Source organism: Rhinopithecus bieti, unplaced genomic scaffold (genome assembly GCF_001698545.2).
Source record: "Rhinopithecus bieti isolate Rb0 unplaced genomic scaffold, ASM169854v2 scaffold_8211, whole genome shotgun sequence".
Classification (NCBI taxonomy): domain Eukaryota; kingdom Metazoa; phylum Chordata; class Mammalia; order Primates; family Cercopithecidae; genus Rhinopithecus; species Rhinopithecus bieti.
The window spans coordinates 222,057-244,465 of record NW_016805759.1 but is presented as its reverse complement, the minus strand read 5'-3'; the positions used below and the strand labels follow the sequence as shown (position 1 = coordinate 244,465).

Sequence of the window (22,409 nt, the reverse complement as noted above, 5' to 3'; positions counted from 1 at the left end):
CCTGGGAAAATGAATTTTTTGTAAATAATAATCGGACACAATTCCAGAAACCACAAACTGTGGCTCTTATCCTTTTCTGGTCCTTGCTTGAATAAAGCTTTGGACTGTCTTTCCCAGGAAAGAAATACATAAACACAATTTTTTACAATAATAAACACAATTTTGAATTTTAGAAGATTCAAAGATCTCCTAGAGGAATATTCATGAACTTCTTAGGCAGAATCTTCCTAAGTGGAGCAAATACCTAAGGATGCCCAAGATCTTTGACAATGTGGCAAGAACATTTGAAAAAATATACTGTGAGCCGGACACAGTGACTCCCTCCTATAGTCCCAGCACTTTGGGAGGCTGAGGTGGGTAGATCATCTTGAGGTCAGGAGTTCAAGACTAGGCTGGCCGACATGGTGAAACCCTGTCTCCACTAAAAATACAAAAAAATTAGCCAGGTGTGGTAGTACATGCCTATAATCCCAGCTACTTGAGAGGCTGAGGCAGGAGAATTGCTTGAGTCTGGGAGGCAGAGGTTGCAGTGACCCGAGATCATGCCACTGCACTCCAGCCTGGGTGACAGAGCAAGGCTCTGTTATCAAAAGAAAAAAAATAAAAAGAAAAAATATACTATGAATAATAGCTATACAATAGAGATAAAAGCTATGAAGACTAATTAAAATAATAAGAAATTTTAAAATTTACATAGTTTTACTGAGTCAATTTAAAGAAAATACTACACGGGTATTGCAAAATGCAAATGTGAGACAGGAATGCTTAAAGTTAAAGAAATACTGCATAGGGGATTTACAGATTCTAGTTTTAAAACTATGCAGATTCTGTCACTCACAAAGTAAATCATTCAGGGCCACGGATTTTTTTTGTGTTTTCTCTCCTCATGTTCTCAAACCAATTAGCTTAGCAACATATCCCCCTCCACCCCAACAAGGCCTTCCTTCTATTAATGAGCCAGAGGATTTCTGGTTTGCTGCAAAGATTATGAAGAGTGAAGGGTGCCTTGGGATAGAAAATGTGTGTGAAGGGGTTGGGGACTCACCCTGAGCTCTCTGGGCAGAGGTAACTGACCAGCTGCATTTCATTGACCCCTAGATCTGAGGAGACCCAGACATCACCACAGGAAGTGAGTCAGAAACCCAACAGTTCAGAGAATGGTACCACATTTGCCAAGCCAAAGCCAGGGCCACTGGTGCCTGGGGCAAGAAGGGTTAGCCATATGGGTCTGTCTCCCTCTTCATAAACAATCAAAACTTTAACATTCCCAGCTCAGTGGAACTGAGCTGTCTCCCCTGCTGGGCTATAATTTCCAGGGGAAGAAGTACCACTTGTGTCTTCTCAGCCCTGTATCTACGGCCCCTAGCACAATGGCTGGAATATAGTAGGTACTTTGAAAAAATGGAAGACCTATTTTGGGGCAAGGGAAGAGAAGTATCTCAGATCTTTTCTTCTGCTGCTTTTTTTTCAAGACAGAGTCTTACTCTGTCACCCAAGGCTAGGGTGCAATGGTGTGATCTTGGTTCATTGAAACCTCTGCCTCCTGGGTTCAAGCAATTCTCCTGCCTCAGCCTCGTGAGTAGCAGGGACTACAGGCAGGCACCACCACACCTGGCTAATTTTTTTGTATTTTTAGTAGAGACGGGGTTCCACTATATTGGCCAGGCTGGTCTTGAACTCCTGACCTCAAGTGATCTGCCCGCCTCAGCCTCCCAAAGTGCCGGGATTACAGGCGAGAGCCACCACACCCAGCCTCTTTTGTTTTTCTCTGGTGGCTAACAGATGCTTTGTACTAGTAGATGCTCAAGTAATGGTTCCTTTAAAAGTAAATAAACTGCCTGACATAAGGAGTATGTGTTTAAAAATAAATACAATTACCTTTTTTTGTTTGTTTTTTTAAACGATAAATGAATCCAACATAGTACCTTTGTTTTTTCACTTTCCATAGGCAAGTCCAGAGTGGCAAACAAAAGGGGAGGAGTGATGGAGCCCTGAATTAAAGCTGCCTGTAGCTTCCCCAGGGCTGTAGACAACAGGCCCAGTCCTCCCTAGCTGCGTGGCTCTGAAGTCATTTCTATCTACTCCACCCCCTAGGGAAGGAAGCTTAGGGCTGAGTATGACATCAAGAACCAGGTGCCCTCCACTCCCTGGATAAACGATTCAGTGAAGATGTGGCATGTCTTTCTCCAACTCAACCCTAGCACTTACCTCCAAGAAATAACTACACTCAGGAGAAGAAAAGTAGTAGAAGCTATGTCAAAGTGAGCTTCCCTTACTGGCTGGGTGAAGGAGGTGGCAAATCCCTGAGGTCACTCTTTGCTCTTCAAAAATGGGTATCCCTCCCTAGGGTGTCCTTACCCAGATGGGTCAAATGTTAATGACCAAAGGCTCCATAATCTCAGACCTGGAAGCAATCCACAAGCTCAAGGCCCATCCCTTTATAACATCCCGGCTGACTGGTGGTCCAACTTGGATGCCCCTAATGATGAGGGACTCATTATCTATCTTTGGGCTGCTCTGTTGAACACCTGGATCTCTATTGTTTTTCTCTGAAAAGGAAGATGGTTTCCAAGGCACTCATGAACAACTTAGCTCATAGAAAGGGGCACCACAGGAGAATTTGGTACAATTTCCCCTTCTGCCAGCCTGGTGAACTTTTAATTTAGAACCACTGACTCACAGAATTTCTAGAACTAGAAGCAATGGCAATAATAGCTAACATTTACAGAACACTTACTATGAGCCAAGTATATGCTAAGAGCTTTATAGGCATTATCCTATTTAATACAACATTTAATTCTCATACGCTCCTTTGAGCAAGATATTATTTATTCGCTTTTTTATACATGAGGAAATGAAGCCTCAGTGAGTTTATGTAGCTTGCCCAAGGTCATACCATGAAGAAGCGGGTGAGTTAGGAATAAAATCCAAAGTTTTGTACTTAAAACCTTAAAAAAACAGACTACTGTGTCAAAACCTAATACATAAAGTAAAGCAGCATTGTGTGTGAAGACCCCTCAGCCAGTGTAAAAGCATGGATAATTATAAGCAACAAACACATCTTGAACTCCTCCACTGGAAGGGATTTCCACTGCCTTGTTCACTGCTGTACCCCAGTGTAGTTCCTGGTACATGGAAGCATAAATATTGCTACCTGAATGAATCCAGTGTTAACAGAGTGTTTACTCATGCGTAAGTTCTAAGGACCTTACATGTATTTGCTCAATTAACCCTCACCACAGGTTCTATGAAGCCCATTTTACAGATGAGAAAACTGAGGAACAGCACTCAAGTGGTGTTCCCAAGGTCACATAGCTAGTGATAGTGGAATTCAAATCAAACTTGGGGGGTCAGATTTTGTGCCTCATTGACTATACGGAACCAATCCATTCCCTTAGAACAGGTCTGAGGAGAAAGACTTGAAGCCTGCAGGAGACACACTGAAGGACATGTCAACAGCTAATGGGAGGGAAACTGATCCTCTGCTGGGCTTCCACTATCAACCACTTCTGCATCCCTGACATCCTGCCTCTGGTTTTTCCTATTCTCCTCATAATCCCACTGTGAAGTAGACATTGGGGCCTTTAGCATCACCATTTTCAAGTTCACTGCTCTAAACTCCCAGGAATGCCACCATTTATAGAGAAACTCAATGACTAGCACCTACTTCAACTCAGCTGTTGCTGACGAGCTGAGTCTGCTCATCTCAGCCTTGCTGTGTGAGTTCCCAGCTGTGTCTCACACACTAGTATCCCAAACACCATCAGGGAAGAGAGTGAAGAAACAGAGTGCCAGAGAGAAAGCCAAAGATTATAAGGAAGATTGTGAATGGTGCTTTCATCGGTATTTCATAGCCGTTTAATCCCAAGCCCACAGTTTAAAAATGAATTGCTGCGGCCGCTGTAAAGTGCTGTCTTCTGGGCTTTGCAGCTCTGCAATAAAAATTCAATTCAAACAAAGCAATTTCTCCACTTAGGCAATTTTCTTCTTGCCCCTCCCAGAGATGTTAGGAGACTGTCTTTTAAAATAGTAGATAAACTGCTAAATGCCCTTTAAATTCTATTTCATAAAATTCCTACTTCAATAAAACCACCAGTGACAATAAACAACAATGCTAACGCTCAAAGTTGAGTTAAATGATTCAGAATAACTGTTCTAGATGTCCACTTCAAATATAAAATTTGCCTTTTGAATTCGAAAACAGAGCAAACCCTGTAAACTTTTTAAGCTGACTCCCAAAGCTAACCCAACACGTAAAGCAGCAGTGTCTGATGAAATACAATGCAAGCCACATATGCATTTTTGAAACCTCTAGTGTTTTAAAAAGAGAAAATCAGTGATATCAATTTTAATATTTTACTTAACCCAAAATATTATTTTCAATATGTAATCAATATAAAATTTATTATTGCAATACTTTACATTTTTTTTCTAGTATTAAATCTCTGAACTCTGGGTGTATTTCACATTCACAGCACATCTCAACCCAGACTAGCTGAATTTCAAGTGCTCCATAGCCATATGTGGTCAGTGGCTACCTTTTTGGACAACACAAATCTAAAGCTTTCAAGTCCCAATTTAAACGCCTGCACAGTCTCTACCTCCCCCGATACAGGATAGCGCACAGACAGGACAGAATCAGAGGCTTTTTAGCAGTGAGACTTGCAGTTGAGCCAAAGCACAGCCTCTTACTCCTTATTTTACATCAAATCCTGTCAAATCAACCACAGGCTTAAAAGATAAATGCTGGGCCGGGCGCGGTGGCTCCAGCCTGTAATCCCAGCACTTTGGGAGGCCGAGACGGGCGGATCACGAGGTCAGGAGATCGAGACCATCCTGGCTAACACGGTGAAACCCCGTCTCTACTAAAAAATACAAAAACTAGCCGGGCGAGGTGGCGGACGCCTGTAGTCCCAGCTACTGGAAAGCTGAGGCAGGAGAATGGCGGGAACCCGGGAGGCGGAGCTTGCAGTGAGCTGAGATCCGGCCACTGCACTCCAGCCTGGGCGACAGAGCGAGATTCCGTCTCAAAAAAAAAAAAAAACATAAATGATATACTGGAGTGACTCTGATTAAGTCATTGGGCAAGAAAATGGGACTGGGAAGGGGGGATTATTACAATAAATAAGAGTATTGATAATCTCTTACATTTACAGAGTCCACACAGAGATGGGTACTCACATTCACCATCTCATCAGATACTCACACCTGATAACCCTGAGACACGAAGAACTTGGTGACCAGGAGATCATCCAGGTAGACAGAGACAGTGCCAGGAGAAACTAAGCCCAGGGCTTGGCCTCAGAGTCCCAGGATCTGTCCTTGGGTTCCCAAAGTGAGCCATAAAAGCAAAACTCACTGGAGGCACTTACTTAAAATACAGACTTCCAGGCCCTGCCCAGATATAATAATGAAGAAGTTTAGAGGATGGGAAGAATGGTAGAACCCCAGGTCTGCATGTTTAAGACATTTCCCAGGTGATTTTGATGTTGTCTCTTCGGGAATGACTGTACCAAACCACCTTGAAAGAATTAAAGTGGGCCGGGTGCGGTGGCTCACACCTGTAATCCCGGCACTTTCAAAGGCCGAGGCTGGCGGATCACCTGAGGTCAGGAGTTTGAGACCAGCCTGGCCAACATGGTGATACCCCCGTCTCTAGCAAAAATACAAAAGTTAGCCAGGTGTGGTGGCAGGTGCCTGTAATCCCAGCTACTTAGCAGGCTGAGGCAGAAGAATCGTTTGAACCCAGGAGGCGGAGGTTGCAGTGAGCTGAAACCATGCCATTGCACTCCAGCCTAGGCAACAAGAGCGAAACTCCATCCCCCCAAAAAATAAGCCGGGCATGGTGGCACACACCTGTAATCCCAGCTACTCAGGAGGCTGAGACAGGAGAATCACTTGAACCTAGGAGGTGGAGGTTGCAGTGAGCTGAGATCACACCACTGTACTCCAGCCTGAGTGAGGCCCTGTCTCAAAAAAAAAAAAATTAAAAAAAATTTAAAATAAAGTTATTCTCCTTAAAAAAAAAAAAAATTCAATGCGCAAAAACCCATATTTGACAAAACAAGGCACTACTCTCATCCAGGAGACCTCATTCACTGAATTGGACTGCTGGTATCATTCTTTCTGCATATATGAGGCACGTTATAACAGACAGGTTTATCAGACTCGTTGAATTCATGCTGAGCAAACTGTTGATGTTTTTCTCTGTGATTTCAGTGACTTTGCTGCAAGAATCCTGGAGAAAATTTCTTCTGTGTCTGATAAGAACTTTAATAACCAATATTTATTAAGCATTTACTATGTTTCACAAATATACATTATCTCATTAATGATTGCTAACCCTTAACAACAATCCTATGAGGTTCATGTTATTGTTATGCCTTAACCAACTCACAGACAAGAACTTTAAGGCTCAGAAGAGTTCATTTGTTTTTCCCTTCACCCAGGCTTGAGTGCAGTGGCACCATCTCTACTCACTGCAACTTCTGCCTCCCGGGTTTAAGCAATTATCCTGCCTCAGCCTCCTGAGTAGCTGGGATTTACAAGCATGTGCCACCATGCCTGGCTAATTGTTGTATTTTTAGTGGAGTTGGGGTTTCACCATGTTGGCCAGGCTGGCCTCAAACTCCTGACCTTCAGTGAGCTGCCCACCTCAGCTTCCCAAAGTGCTGGGATAACAAGTATGAGCCACCATGCCCGGTCCCAAAAGAGTTAATATTTTTAATCAAGGTTAATTTGAAGTAGGTCTATACAATGCAAAAAGCTTCATTATCATTATTCTTCCTAATACTAACACTGGTTTCTTTCTGGCATCTAGTGTATTCTACTAACCAGTAATAGTGTGTTTACTGTGGATGACAACTCACAGAACTGGCCCACCCTTCACACAGGTGTCCCTCCTCTGTGATCTCACAACCCCCGTAATTGACTATTGTCTGCCTTCCCCAAAAGACTGAGAGTTCCTTAAGGACAGTACCTCTTTCTGTCATATGTATTTTTGTACCTAGGAACTTACAAAGTCCTGTAGTGCTTGGTAAGGGATGACAGATAGATGGACAGATGGACAGACGGATGCAAGCCCAAAGGGCAGAGAAGGAGGGCTAGATCACTGGATTTTATCAGCCAGGTAAATAGAAGCTCCATAAAATTTCTAAGCAGGGGCAGGATAAAAACTTCGATCCAGGAATATCTGGCGCTCTCTGGAGGTGAGGGGCAGTGAGGGGCATGAGGGGAAGGGAGTACTTAGGAGGTCCTTAGCAAATCTGAAGGGAAGGAGTCCCAATGCTGGGAGGCAGTAATGCCATATTAAATGGCAGTTTCAAAGGCATCAGGGATCTGGGCCCAAGAAAGGGCAGGACTGTGGGCCCGCTAGGGACTTAATTAAGAACAAAAGTCCTACAAAGTCTCATACTTTCACTCTCTGGCCTCAAAGGACACTGCTGCTCTGTCTTCCCATTTAGGTAACTGGTGCTCTTTGCTTTGCTTTTAAGGTATAACACATTCCCAGCCTCAAAATCCCAGCCTGCTCATGAGGGAGCCACAGACACAAACGGGCAAGATTCCCTCCACTGTGGCTTCCTCCTCACTTAGTGGGAAGCCACTCACTTTCCCAACCTCTCCTCATGGGGGCAGCAGGAGCCTGCTGTGGCGCCACCCACGATCTTTCCCCATCTGGGTGCTTCTGCTTCTAGCTCCCGGGCTCTTCCTGCTAGAGACCTAAATGTGGGCAATGCTGGCCAGGGGAGATAGCATCCATGCCCATGTCCAGCCAGCCTGAGGTTGAGGCTTCTGGCCTTTCTCCCAGTTCTTCTCCCAAACGATCTAGACACTGGATAACCTGCCCTAAAGAGGACTGGACAACCCACCCACCAGAACCCCCAACTCTGGGACCTCTCCCCAAATGTGTGAAACCCTCCTCCCTCCTTCCCTTTGACCAGGCAGGATTATACCAACCTTAAAGTGGAGGGGAGAGGGGGACTTTGAAATTGGACACAGAAAATTTTTAGGGTTTAGGAATCACAGGGATTTCAATTTGTTTATGCTGACTTTTTTGATGTGTTCAGTTTCACTTTAAGTGTTTCCCAAGAGGTTTGCAAAATCAGTATGCACAGAGGATGCCACAAACCTGCCCACAAAGCCCTCCTTCAGTGCCTAATTAGAATGGCAAATCAGGATATCTGAAGGCTCTAGGTTTTGAAGCGAAATTTCTGTAGAAAACAGCATAAAAGTACTCATTACTGACAGGCCTCAACTTGCTGTGGGTCTTAATGAGCTTTCTGTTAGACTCTGTTATACTTGGGCTCCAGCAACACCCCTCCCCACAGAGACAACCTGGGGAAACACTCCCTCAGCCACCATTCTGCTCAGTAAGGTATTTTCCTCTCCACTGATCAAAGTGGAAGAAGGAGACATTTTCAAGTTTAAAAACTCTCATTCCAATTTCGGAGTTTGCAGGCCCCTAATCCCCGGGTGAAAGGGTAAAGTGATTGGGTCATCTGGGCTGCTGGTTCCAAAATGCAGCTGTGCCAGCACCCCCTGGGAACCTATAAAGAATACAGAGGCCTGGGCCCCACAGGACCTGGCATTTTTAAGCGCCTTTCATGACCACTGACTAGGATACTGTTTTCTCAGCTACTGGGTTGTATAATCACACCTGAAAGCATCACCTCACACGTGTTAGGAGGTCATTATCAAAAAGATGAAAGATAAGTATTAGTGAGGATGTGGAGAAAAGGGAACCTTGTACACTGTTGGTGGGAATGTAAATTCGTACAGCCATTATGTAAAATGGTATAGAGGTTCCTCAAAAAATTAAAAATAGAGGCCGGGTGCAGTGGCTTACACCTGCAATCCTCGCACTTTGGGAGGACAAGGCGGGCAGATCACCTGAGGTCAGGAGTTCGAGACCAGCCTGGCCAACATGGAGAAACCCCGTCTCTACTGAAAATACGAAAATTAGACAGGCATGGTGAGAGGCACCTGTAATCCCAGCTACTCAGGAGGCTGAGGCAGGAGAATCACTTGAACCAGGGTGGTGGAGATTGCAGTGAGCTGAGATTGCACCACTGCACTCCAGCCTGAGCAAGAGAGCGAGACTGTGTCTGAAAGAAAGAAAAGAAAGAAAGAAAGAAAGAAAGAAAGAAAGAAAGAAAGAAAGAAAGAAAAGAAAAGAAAAGAAAAGAAAAGAAAAGAAAAGAAAAGAAGAGGTGGCTGGGTGTAGTGGCTCACGCCTGTAATCCCACACTTTGGGAGGCTGAGGCAGGTGGATTGCCTGAGCTCAGGAGTTCAAGACCACTCTGGGCAATATGGTGAAACCCCGTTTCTACTAATATACAAAAAATTAGCCGGGCTTGGTGGCGTGTGCCTGTAGTCCCAGCTACCTGGGAGGCTGAGGCACTAGAATCACTTGAGCCTCGGAGGCGGAGGTTGCAGTGAGCCGAGATCATGCCACTGCACTCCAGCTTGGGCTACAGAGTGAGACTCCATCTCAAAAAAAAAAAAAAGAAAAGAAAAGAAAATATGCATATATATACACAATGGAACACTACTCTGCCTTTAAAAAGAAGAAAGTCCTGTCATTTGAAACAACATGGTTAAACCTGGAGGAATTTATGTCATGAAGCAAGCCAAGCACAAAAAGACAAATACTGCATGATCTCAATTATATATGGAGTGTAAAAAAGGTGAGCTCATAGAATCAAAGAGTAAAATGGTGGTTACCAGAGGCTGGGGTGGGTGGAGGGGTTGGGAGATGTTGGTTAAAGGATACATAATTTTAGTCAAGCAGAAGAAATAAGTTCAACAGATCTATTGCACCTCGTGGTGAATACAGTGAATAACAATATATCGTATACTCAAAAATTGCTGATAGATTTTAAGTGTTTGCGCACAAAAAATAAGTATGTGAGATCCTATACATTAAATAATGTAGCCATTCCACAGTGTATCAAAACATCATGCTATATACAATAAATACAAACAATTTTTGTCAGTGAAGCACACACACACCCCTGACTGTATCAGAATATCCTCCATTGCCTCACCCTCCATTTCCCTCACATCAGGAAGGTAAGGTGGTAGTAATGATGAGGAAGAAAGAAAAGATAGGTAAGATGGTATCTGCACAAATACACATGTTCACACATACATGCACACACATATACTCACACCCCACATGCACACGCATGTGCACACACACACACACCGACACTCCTCAGCTTCTCCAGCAAGTTCACAGAGGCTGGAGAAAATGAAAAGCACAGAAGCTTGAAGCAAGAAGCTCTTTTCTCACATCCAACATGGATGGAAGTACTTTAGCAGAACGTGATCATCAGCTCCAGGATTCCCACAGTCACCTCCGTGAAGCCCTTGCCCACTTCCCCGCTCCCAGGGCATCCTCAACACAGGTCTTGTGGGTTTCAGATCTATAGAGACACGTCTCCAGCCTCCTCAGCATCATCCCTAGAGCAGGACATCATCGCTCCTCAGCATGGCATTCAAGCCATTTAAGATGTGAATCTTTCTTCTGCTTCCCCTCATGCCTGTCCATCCAGACAACCCAGACCCCTTATCACTCATACACTGGATTTCTCACCTCTAAGCCTTGCTCGTGTTGACGCCACCCCGCAGAAAGCTGCCCAACCCCCACTCTGCTTACCCCTTCCTCATCTCTATTTAGCAAGCTCTGTCTGTCTGTTTCAATGTAAACCCCTCATCTGCCTCCTTTGTGCTCCTTCCACCCCCCCGCCCCACCCTGTTTACCACTACACAGAAGCCTTGCCTTCCACCTAAGCCCCATCTCCCCTGCAGGTGGGAAGGGGTGGCACAGGGTCCTGCTCACCTCCCAGGCCTCATTTAGAAGACTCTAATACTCAGCAGTTGAAATGCATTTATAAGGTTGGTTTATTGTCCATTAAACCAGGAGTTCTCAGATTTTATAGTGAATAACATGGGGAGGGAGAGGTGTGACTTAAAATTGTAAACTCTCAGAGATTCTGGTTCAATAAATCTGGGTATGGCCCTGAAATCTGCCTTTGTAACAAGCACTCTATTATACACACATGAATCTGATACAGATGACCTGTGGATCACACTTAGAGGAACACTGCTAAGCAATTAACTTATAACAAATGCCCCAAAATTGTTTGCTCATTCATTCATTCCAATGTCTGTCTTCCTACTATATGCCTACCTAGGTACTTGGAGGAATAAAGAAGAGAATCAAGAATTGGATCTTACCCTGAAAGTTTATCTAACACAGGAGTTAAGACATGGATATAAATCACCAAAGTAAACCAAGGTATGATACAGAAAGTAACAAATGCTGTCAGAGCACGAAGATCATGAGCGACAAAAATTCAGAGGAGGGAGAGAAACCAAACTGGAGACAGAGATGGAGGGGAGGGGAGAGACCAGAAGGGCAAGCCAAGACGAGGTTCTGAGAATGGGAAACTGATCAAGAAAGTCAAACTCTACAAAGGGCATGGGAATTTAGGCCTGTCAACAGCCTTTGGACTTGATGAGTAGGAGGTCAAGCAGATCTCAGAGAGTGGAAGATGAAAATCAGACAGCAAATAGTTAAAGGGGAAGTGAAGGCAGAGTAAAGTGTGTGGGGGCAGGGAGCACAGAGAAGGGAGGGATCGGGATCAGGGAGAGGAGTCAGTGGGAGGACACAGCACTGAGAACAATTTTCCAAGAGCTGAGAAGGATTTTATCCTTTGCTATATACCATGCCCTACAATCTGTGAGGCAAGAAAATAGAACCAATGGGCATGGACATGAATATCATTCTGGGTGAAATCTCAAATTAAGGCATAGTAGCCTTCAAAGAAATGAAAGAAGAACACGCATAGCAATGATGGAAAGAGATCCCAATTAGAAAGTTTCAGGGATCCCAGTTCTTCCTGGTGCAAAGCTGTCCCCTGATGTTCCAGGGAGCTGGAAACAAAGGGATAAGAAAGCTATGCATATCCACAAAGAGGGTATGTATGCCCCTACTTCCTCTCCTTTCGGAAGAGATAGCCTTCCGGTTTTTTGTTTTTGTTTTTTGTTTTTTTTTTTTGTTTTTTTTCATAAAAGAAAATCTCTGCTGGACACAGAATAGAGTCCTGACTCCTAAGCATGGTCCACAGGCCCTCCACAATCTAATGTTCAAGTGCTATCCAGCCTGATGTGCTTGCCATTGTGGCCCCACCAATATCTTAGCCTCACATGCCTACCCTTAGCCACATTCCTTCCACCTGTCCATTCCCTCAGCCTGAGCCATTCGCACCTCCGAGCCAATGCACACAGGGCTGCCCTGCATGGAACACCTTTTTCCAAACATTTTCCCCTAATTCAGATACCCTTGCCTAACTACCAGGCCTTTATGCTGTAGATCAAGTGTTTCCTCCCCACCTCACTTCCTCATTCATGTTTCCCCAGCTACACCTTCCTCTGCGCTGCATTTTCACAACACTCAAGGAATCCTTCTACCTTGGCATTCATCGCACTGTGAAGAAAGCATCCAGCACAGGCCTGCCTCACCTTCAAAACTGTTAGCTCCCTGAGGGTCACGAACCAGTCCCCAACATCCTTCTATTCTTTCAATCATAACGTTTACTGAGTGCTTGCTATGTGTCAGACAGAATTTAACTGTATTATCTCATTTAATCCTTCATAATTTTATGAAGTTTATCATCCATATTGCAAAGACAAAAACAAAGCCTAGTAGCATTAAGTATCTTACCCAGGGTTACAAAGCTGGAAAGTGGAATACTGGTACAGGAACCCAGGTAGTTTCACCTTGCCTTTCAGCCTCCTCCATGCAGCATGGGGAAGGTGTTCAGCTGACATTAGTTGAGTGATAGGGATGGCTGAGAATACTCTCCATCAGTCTAAGAGGGGAGACATCAAGATGATGATGATGATGATGATGAAGACAGTAACAATAACGCTGCATTTTACCAAGCACTTACCACGAACTGGGCTCTAGGTTAGGTGATTTACCTGGATTGTCTCACTGAATCCTTATCTTATGAGATAGATATTTTTATTAGTTCCCATGCATAATGCAAATATGGAGGCCTAGAGATGATAAGTAAAAGAACTCAGATATGAACCCAGGCAATCTCGCTCTGAGACCCACACTCTTACCCACTGGGTCATGCCATCATCTAGGTAAGCTGTGTAAATGAAAACGTAAATGTTTAGAGGCAATGCAAAACCATATGGGAAAGGAGATGGTTAGAGACATTTCTGGGTTAGTAACTTGTCAGTTTTATTCAGGGAATGCCTCTTGGAAGAGCTGGTCCAGAGCTCCATATTTTAAAGAAAGGAAGGATAAATCAGGGAGCTCCGCAGGGATAAGACTGGATGATAAAGTGCTGGTGAAGGTGTATCCATAAATATTCAACCATATCCAATTACTAGCATCTCTGTGCTTCCATTTATCTTTAGTTCCCATCCCTATGAGACAAAACAAGTATGATTTCAGAGGAAACTAAAGTCTAACTGAGGAATGGAACCTGTGAGGTATCACACAGCACCTGGACTGTGATCTGAACTAGCAGCCTTCCACACTGCTGAGTGCTAATGCACTATATCTGTGGGGCCCAGTCTGACCCCAAATGGATACACACAGGTCCTCCAAGATCAGTTCCCCTCTTCCTCCTCAGCAAGGATTTTTAGTGAATTTTAGCTGGGCACATTATAACCCAGAAAAAAGACATTTCCATGAAACTCTGAGTAGCCATGTGAATAAGTCCTGATAAACGGATGTAGGTAGAAGGACTACCATGCAGGACTTCGGCTATCCCTAAAGGGATAACTGTGTGGTTAAGGAAGTGAGAGGGGAAATGGGAGGTGATCCTATCCACTGTTGCCTGGAATAGACATGATGGCAAAACTCAAGCAGCCATATTAAGCTCCTTTCTGCTAAGGAGGGCAGAAGAGCAAAACATAGAGTGCTTAGGGCCCAGAAGACTTTGTGAGACCAGCCCAGTAGCTCTGGGATGACAACCTCCAGACTTCTATATGAAAGAGAAATCAATTTCAGTCACTGTTATGTCAGGTTTTCCATCATTTGCAGCTAAACGTAATCCCAACTAGTACAAATAGGAATAGTCACTTTTAACTTAAAAAAAAAAAAAATTCCCAGACTTTCAGACTTTCGTCATAATACAAGTGGAGTATCTTTTACCTGAAATGCTTGGGACCAGAAGTGTTTCAGATTTGAGGTTTTTGCATATTTTAGAATATCTGCAGAATACATACGGTTAAGCATCCCTAACCCCAAAATCTGAAATCTAAAATGTTTCAATGAACATTTCCTTTGAGCACCATGTCAGCGTCTAAAAAGTTCCAGGTTATATTATCAACATTAGGAATGTTCAACCTGTAATTAAACTTTGAGTATTTCTTGACCTTAAAAACACAAGAGAACAAAGAGCCTCTATGTATCCAACGAAGCTTTTCATGAATTAACTAAATTTAAAAGATTTTTAATTTGCTTTTTCACAATGGCATCTACATATATTTGAAAATAGTATTTTTTTGACAATTGACACTACAATAATTCTCAGGCTCCCCACCAAGGGATCAGCCCAAGATTTGGGGAACCCCTGCCCTAAATGACACAGGGAGGTCAAAGAAAAGTTTCCTGGAGGAAGCGAAGTTTGAGCTATGCCTTAAAGGCTAAGCATTAAGTTGCCAGATGCACAGGAAAGGACAATGAAAGGACACTCTAGACACAGGGAACAGCAAAGGTAAGGCATGGTGCGGATACTATTAGTTCCTACTGGATTACAGTCTTGGAGACCAGTCTTAAACCTTGGTCCTTTTCACAGTAATCAGCAAAATGCCTTGTACTGATTAACCAAATGAGCATAAGAATAAATGAGTATGAAGAAGCCAAAGAAAGTTAGAAGAAAGTTCTTTTGTGAATCCTACAGTGACGATAATCTGTAAGACTTAAAGTCCTAAGATCTTGGGCCAAAAGAAAATGAACACAATAAGAACAATTTTGCACACTATTCCAATTTAAAAGATTAAATAAGCTTAACCAAATGGTAAGGACCAGGGCTTTCCAGAATAGTAATAAAACCAAGATTCTGGATCACGTGCTTGACAGGTAGATTTCATTTTATGCTCTACATTTTTTTTTTTTTTAAGACGGAGTCTCGCTCTGTCGCCCAGGCTGGAGTGCAGTGACGCGATCTCGGCTCACTGCAAGCTCCGCCTCCCGGGTTCATGCCATTCTCCTGCCTCAGCAGAGTCCCGAGTAGCTGGGACTACAGGCTCCCACCACCACCCCCAGCTAATTTTTTGTATTTTTATAGAGACGGGTTTCACCGTGTTAGCCAGGATGATCTCGATCTCCTGACCTCGTGATCCGCCCGCCTCAGCCTCCCAAAGCGCTGGGATTACAGGCGTGAGCCACCTACATATTTTTTTGCACTGAAATACACAGAAGAACTTACACAAAGTTTATATCAGAGCCCTTTACTTATTAATTTTTAACATTTGAATAAATAATTCTATATTTAAGGGCACCACTTTCACTGCCTCCTAAAGGTAAGTATACTTGGTTGACTTGAAAGGGCAGTGTTTTTCCAGTTTGCATTTATTTTTTGTTCAAACAAATGAAAAGTCTATTCTTCATTGTGCAGGAAAATGCAAAGCAGATTTAGAGGGTGCTTATGGGTTTCTTTCACCTCTCCCTCAAGAAACTGGTAAGACAGGAATGTGACAAATTGCACAAGGTTTATAAAATAATAATTTGGCTTTTATCACGATTAGAAAGTTGGCTGACTGAACAGAAACTTACATAAAGTTCAGAAACAGACCCCCAGACACACAGGAAGCTACAATTAGTTGGGGAGTCATATGGGAATTTCAGGGCTTCACTGGTTGAGAAGCAAACTTAACGCAAAGACAGAGGACACTCCACAAGGGAAGAAGGATTTGTAGGGTTTCTGGCCTTACGTATTTTGTTAAACAATAGCCAAAAAATAAGACAAAATAAAAATATCACTATAAATGTTTTCTTATCTAACACTATTGGAGCAAACAATAAAGAACCAATAATGGCCAGGTACAGTGGCTCACACCTGTAATCTCAGCACTTTGGGAGGCTGAGGCAGGAGGACTACTTGAGGCCAAGAGTTCAAGACCAGCTCTGGCAATACTGTGAGACTCCATCTCTACAAAAAAAAAAAAAAAAAAAAAATTTTTAATTAGCCATGTGTGGTAGTGTACACCTATAGTCCCAGTTACTCAGAAGGCTGAGGCAGGAGGATTGCTTGAGCCCAGGAGTTCAAGGTTATAGTGATCTATGATCACACCAACACACTGCAGCCTGGGCAAAGAGCAAGACTCTGTCTTAAAAAATAAATAAATAAATAAATAAAACTAATAAGATAGGATGCTGGATGCTGTTAGTTATTTGAAAGGTTACAGAAATCATTCAAATAAATTTCTTTGGAAGATAAAATAAAACAACAAGAAAGTTAAATACTAATGACATACTTTACAGTTGTCTCATGCTTTATTTTCACATACACTGTTTCATTTGAAACAGTTTTTGCAAATGTCAGAGTAATTTTTAATTCCCTTATCAGATAGATTTTTTATTTACTCAAATAATTCCCAAACAACTGTTGAACACAAAGCACTATGCTAGGTGCCCTAGAGAAGACAAAGAAGAAAATCTAAACCCCCAATGAACCCTGATGCCTAGGCTGCAGCAGGCTAACAGGAGAGACTTGCTGAATGAATGAATGGTTTTTCCTGGAGTAGTCCTCTGCTACCCATCAATATGGCAACTTCCTACTCATTCTTCAAGGCCCAGTTCAAATGTTAATTCCTATTCAGCATTCCCTTTTCTGTATCCCATTGAATAAATTGCCCCCTGATCTGTGTCCCTGAAGTGTTCTATACAAATACTGATGAAGATACTTGTTGCCTTATGGTTGTTTACTTACCTGCTTGTCCCACTGAAGTGGGCTTAAAGGACCACGACCTACTCAGTTTTTATTCCCCAGCATTTAGTATAGTGCCTAGCACCCAGCAGGGGTTCAGTTAGGTGTTTGGGTTAATCGAATAAGTCCATTGCTTTCAGAATAATAGAGGAGATGATGTATATACTTAAGCTCAGAATCGATGAAGCTTCAAGAAAATAACTGCTTAGATGAAGCTCTAAGTTTGTGTTGTGTTTTCCCCTCCAGGCCATGCCAAACATGAGCCAGCAGTCCACAATGGAAGGACAGTAAAGACTACCTCCAGAAAGCTCTAGAATGGGGACTTGGGGGGAAATGGGATTTTAAGTTCAGTTCTCAGTTATCTAAAATTAAGGCAGCCTTAGTAAAACCACCGAAGGGATCTAAAATGACTGGAGAATGGTTAGAGACCTGGTTATCTAGAAAGAGGGGGATTCTAGAGACCATACATAGCCACTTAAAAAGCAGGGGTGTGTCTGTAGTCCCAGCTACTCAGGAGAGGATTGTTTCAGCCCAGGGTTTCAGGTGGGCTTGGGCAACACAGCAAGACCCAGTCTCCAGGAAAAAAAAAAAAAGGTGGGGATGAGTATGTTAAGTGACTATACTCAGTATACTCAGTAGCCTAGTTTATGGAAATATGTTCTTTTTGTACTTTCCACAGACACCAGCTAAAACAGTCATATTCCCTTCTCATAACAGAGCAGCTCAGAGGAGTATGTATGTATGTGTGTATACACACAGGTACCTGTTTTGCTTTTTAGAAACAGGGCTGTGCTATGTTACCCAGTCTGGATTTGAACTCCTGGGCTCAAGCGATCCTTCCACCTTGGCCTCTGGAGTAGCTGAGACTACAGGCTTGTACCACCATGCCCAGCCACATGTGTGTGTTGAATACTCATTCTGTACCAGGCAGTGTGCTAAGCCTGGAGGGAAAAGTCATCACCCATGGCCTAGCAAGTGTAATTCTGAAGAGGGAAGTAATCCCCCAGGACAAGTTGACACCCACTTAGAGTATGAACCACTTGGTTCCCAGAGGGAATAAGCACCTTTCCCAAAGTCACATAACACAGCAAAGATAGACCCTCAGTTTAGTGTTCCTCCCACCAGCTGATTCCATGGCTTTCTCTACTGATTAACAGAACCAGCTAATGGCCCTTCAATAATCCCACGCTCACAATGCCACAGTAAGATTTAAAGGTAGCTTGTATTTTAGTTATACCTAATCCAGGTCTGTGACAGGGATAAAGGAAAATCCTCACAGTCCTGGATTCCAAGGGAGGTCTGAAGTCTACTCCCGCCTGGGCCCTAATCCACAATCTGTCTACACAAGACATCTCAGCCAGCTTTATTCTGGTGCTTCCTGCACTTGGATGAGAGACAGGAACCAGCACATCACACTTACCTGAGTGAGGTCTCTGGCAGTTACAGTGTTCCACAAGCACTGGTCAGCCCTGTCAACTCAATCTAAAGCAGTTTAATCAGTCGCTGCAAAAGTTACACTGCCCTTGAAGAACAGAAAGATAAAGACAGCCCAGACAATCCCAAGGAAAGTGGTAGGTTGAAGTTTTGTGTAATGCAAGGCATTATCACCTGCCCCGTGGCTTTAGGCACAGCAATAGTCACCTGCTAAGGAATTGCTTTGATGGATGAGATAAGACTCAGGTAAGCAATAGGGAGCCCAAAGGTTAGTGGCAAGAGCCTTTCATTGAAGGGAAGAAAAAACTAACAAAAAAGGGGTTTACTTCACAACCACTTTCAAACTAAATTCCATGGGGATAGTCAAGAATGCATGTTCTTATTAATCTGAGACAGAAAAAGAAGTCTAGGCACATAGATGTTTAACACATTATTACTTATGGCATTAAAAAACTGGAAACAATCTCAGTATCCAAAAACAAGGAATTGATTAGAAAATTTTGGTACATCCATATGACAGAATCCAGCTCAGTGATGAGAAGACCTCATGCTGAAGACCCAAGTTTTGTTTAAATCGATCAATAAAAGCATATCCAGCAGCCATTAAAAGTTATCTCATGTATGATTCCATTTATATGAAATATCCAGAGCAAGTAAGTCTACAGAGACAGAAGGTAGATTGTTTGGATTCCAGAGGCTGAGAGAAATGGGAAAAACTGGCTTAGCAGATAAGGGTTTTTACTTTGGAGTGATGGGACTATTCTGGAACTAGACAGAGATGGTGGTTGTACAACACTGCGAATGTGGTGAATGCCACTGATTTGTTGACTTTAAAACAGTTAAACAGTTAATTTTACATTACATGAATTTTACCTCAATAATTGTCTTTTCTTTTTTTTTTTTTTTTTTGAGATGGAGTCTCGCCCTGTCACCCAGGCTAGAGTGCAATGTCACAATCTCAGATCACTGTAACCTCCACCTCCTGGGTTCAAGCAATTCTCCTGTCTCAGCCTCCTGAGTAGCTGGGATTACAGGCATGCACCACCACGCCTGGTTAAGTTTTTTGTATCTTTAGTAGAGACGGGGTTTCAACATGTTGGACAGGTTGGTCTCGAACTCCTGACCTTGTGATCTGCCCATCTCGGCTTCCCAAAGTGCTGGGATTACAGGCGTGAGGCACTGTGCCTGACCTTACCTCAATAACTTTTTAAGATCATGTCTCAGCCAGGCACAGTGGCTTACGCCTGTAATCTCAGCACTTTGGGAGGCCAAGGTGGGAGGACTACTTCAGCCCAGGAGTTCAAGACTAGCCTGGGCAACAGGACAAAACCTCGCCTCTACAAAAAATTTAAAACATTAACTGAGCGTGGTGGCACACACCTGTAGTCCCACGTACTCAGGAGGCTAAGGTGGGAGGATCAACTGAGCCTGGAATGCTGAAGCTGCAGTGAGCCATAGTCGCACCACTGCATTCCAGCCTGGACAACAGAGCAAGACTCTGTCTCAAAAAAATAAAAATTAAAATAAAAAAGATCATGTTTCAGAGGAAAACTTGTATCATAATGCAATATTTATGGGATTTTTAAAGTCAAAACAGAAAAAAGAATATCTGCATATGCATGATTCCAAGTTGTGGTGAGGAATAATGTGCGTATATGCATGAGAAAGGAAAGACTGGCAGTGTAGACACAGAAACAGCCACAAAGAGTGATTAACTCTGGGTGGAGGAATAATTAGTATAATTTTTACTTTCCATATCTATGCTTTTCCTCTGTATTTCCCAAATTTTCCACAGTCTAATATGCATTCTTTCTGCAATAAGAAATAGAACTATTCTGCAAGTGCAAGATATACAGATGTATATATGGAGAATGTAAGACCTCAATAATATTTTAAATGTCCCCAAAATCTAGATGGAAATATGCTAAAATCGTAGCTATCATAATCCAAGGTGATAGGATTATAGGTGACTTATTCTCTACTTTGCTAATTGCTCAATTGCATAGCCGATGTAACCAGAGGAAAAAATACTGAAAAGAAGAAGAAACATGAATGCTCTAACCCAGAAGCAGAATGGGCAGTACCCACTGCAAAAACAGAAATGTCAATGCTGGGGTGGGTGGGGGGAAAGAGGCCTAGAGCCCTACCTAAGCCAGGAAGCTCCTTTTGTTTACACTTGCTGGCTGGCCACCTGCCATTGCACCCTTTCAGATGTTAGCCCAGCTTCTCGGACACCACTGTCATTTTGCTTATTTTTGTTGTTGTTTTTTTTTCAACTTTTATTTTAGGTTTGTGAGTACATGTGAAGGTTTGTTACATACGTAAACACGTCACATGGGTTTGTTGTTGTACAGATTATTTCAACACCCAAGTATTAGGCCCAGGACCCAATACTTATCTTTCTGCTCCCTTCCCTCCCCATGCCCTCCCCCTCAGGTAGACCCCAGTGTCTGTTGTTTCCTTCTTTGCTCTCAGGAGTTCTCATCATTGAGCTCCCATGTCTACTCACTTTCAATCTCTGTCCATCCAGTCAGTGGGAATGGATGAAACTGTTAATAAACATGACAACTGGAAAGATAATTCAAATCCTGTCTTGTTTGTGCCAGATTACCTCAGAAAACTGCAGAAAACATGTTTGTAAATGTTTAATAAAATTCACAGAGCCAAGAAATGTGCCTACATGCTTGGATTATCTTTTTCCAGGCTCAGCACCCAGTGAGGGTGACGTGTGAGAGGCCAGGCCAGTAGCGAATCAAGTTTGAAAAACTGGACTAAGGAGAGCCATAAGAAGTAACATCAGATCTGAACACCCAGGACAGTAACAGACGAGAATAATGAACCTGAATTGGCTCCGTGAAAACACAGTGGTATTGAAACCACCTTCATTAGAAAGGCTGGAGCAACAAAAGGCCCACTCAGTTGAAATCTAATCTGTGTTAATTAACGCCCCCGAGAATGAAAACACTTCTTTATCAGTGTGTGGTTCCTGACTAAAGCTCGCCCATAAAACCTGCTCAGAGAGGGCGTTGCCGGCTTCCGTCAGCAGCCCTGGAGGACTGTACTTACTTCCCCCCAGGTGCCAGGAGGCAGGGACTGCCTCCCCAGGTCAAGCCAAACGGAAGGAGCCCAGGTAACGCTGCAGGATTTTCAGAGCTAAAACCTACTGCCCGCAAGGGATCTACTGACAGACCAGAAGATGTGCAGTGGCAGGTCCTGCCCCCCCAACCTCACTCCTGTGCCCTCCTTTCGCCGGCCCAGGCTGTGTGCGTGCACACACGCCTCCACATCCACAGGGCTCTCATGCCCTACTCTGCTCCAGCTTCACTCTCCACTTTAGGCCACTTTCCTTTCAGGGGACTCCCTTTACTCCTGAATGCTGACCCTGTTCTCTTTTGTCCAGAATGCATGGCACCCCCACCAGCTCCCCTGCTTCCACAGCCAGGACACAGCCTCAAGTCCCACCGCCCTGGAGAAACATGCTACAGTTCCCAAGTGTCTGGCACCCAGAGCAGGAGGCATGGGCCCCAGAAGCCTGAGCTGGGCCAGGAAGTGGGAATGAGATAAGCCATCTAGATTCCAAATTCTCCCTGTATTTACTCAAATGTTTCCTGAGTTCTGAGTTGGGGGGCAGGGGAAGAAGGGAACATACACACCCCACCCACCTCCACCCCCATTGGCAGAAACAAGCACTGCAGAAGGTCACAGATGAGGGAAGGGTTGCCCTAGAGGTTCTAGGAAGGCCCTTCCCTCATCTGTGACCTTCCCATGTGAAGTATCCAGCACATAGTCTCCTGCAACAGACCTACTGTTAGCACCTGCTAACTATAAACAGGTGACTGCAGGGCAAAGAGGAGAAAGGGGAGCCACAGCCCAAGGTGATACTCAACCCCCAGGTCCCTGCTCAGCCACAGGAGAGGTGCTTAAATAATAAATAACAAACAACAACGACTGTGTAACAGCTACACCCCACGGCTGAGGCCTCCCAATGCCTTAGGGTGGGAACACTGCCATGAG

At 43.7% G+C, this 22,409-nt stretch overlaps 1 protein-coding gene across 12 annotated transcripts in view; it reads right to left on the bottom strand.

The window, feature by feature from the left end:
• Positions 1-22,409, bottom strand: part of PLEKHA7 (pleckstrin homology domain containing A7) — a 238,946-nt gene that overhangs the window by 158,668 nt on the left and 57,869 nt on the right. For 6 of the 12 annotated variants that reach the window (XM_017873623.1, XM_017873631.1, XM_017873622.1 and 3 more), the window contains exon 1: positions 12,731-12,878. The exons of 5 other annotated variants lie outside the window; for them this stretch is intronic. In XM_017873623.1, coding sequence (XP_017729112.1) covers positions 12,731-12,837 — 107 coding nt within the window. In that variant the 5' untranslated portion in view covers positions 12,838-12,878. Of the gene's footprint in view, positions 1-12,730; positions 13,082-22,409 lie in introns of those variants that run through there. One more of the 12 variants, XM_017873618.1, reaches the window with a different exon arrangement.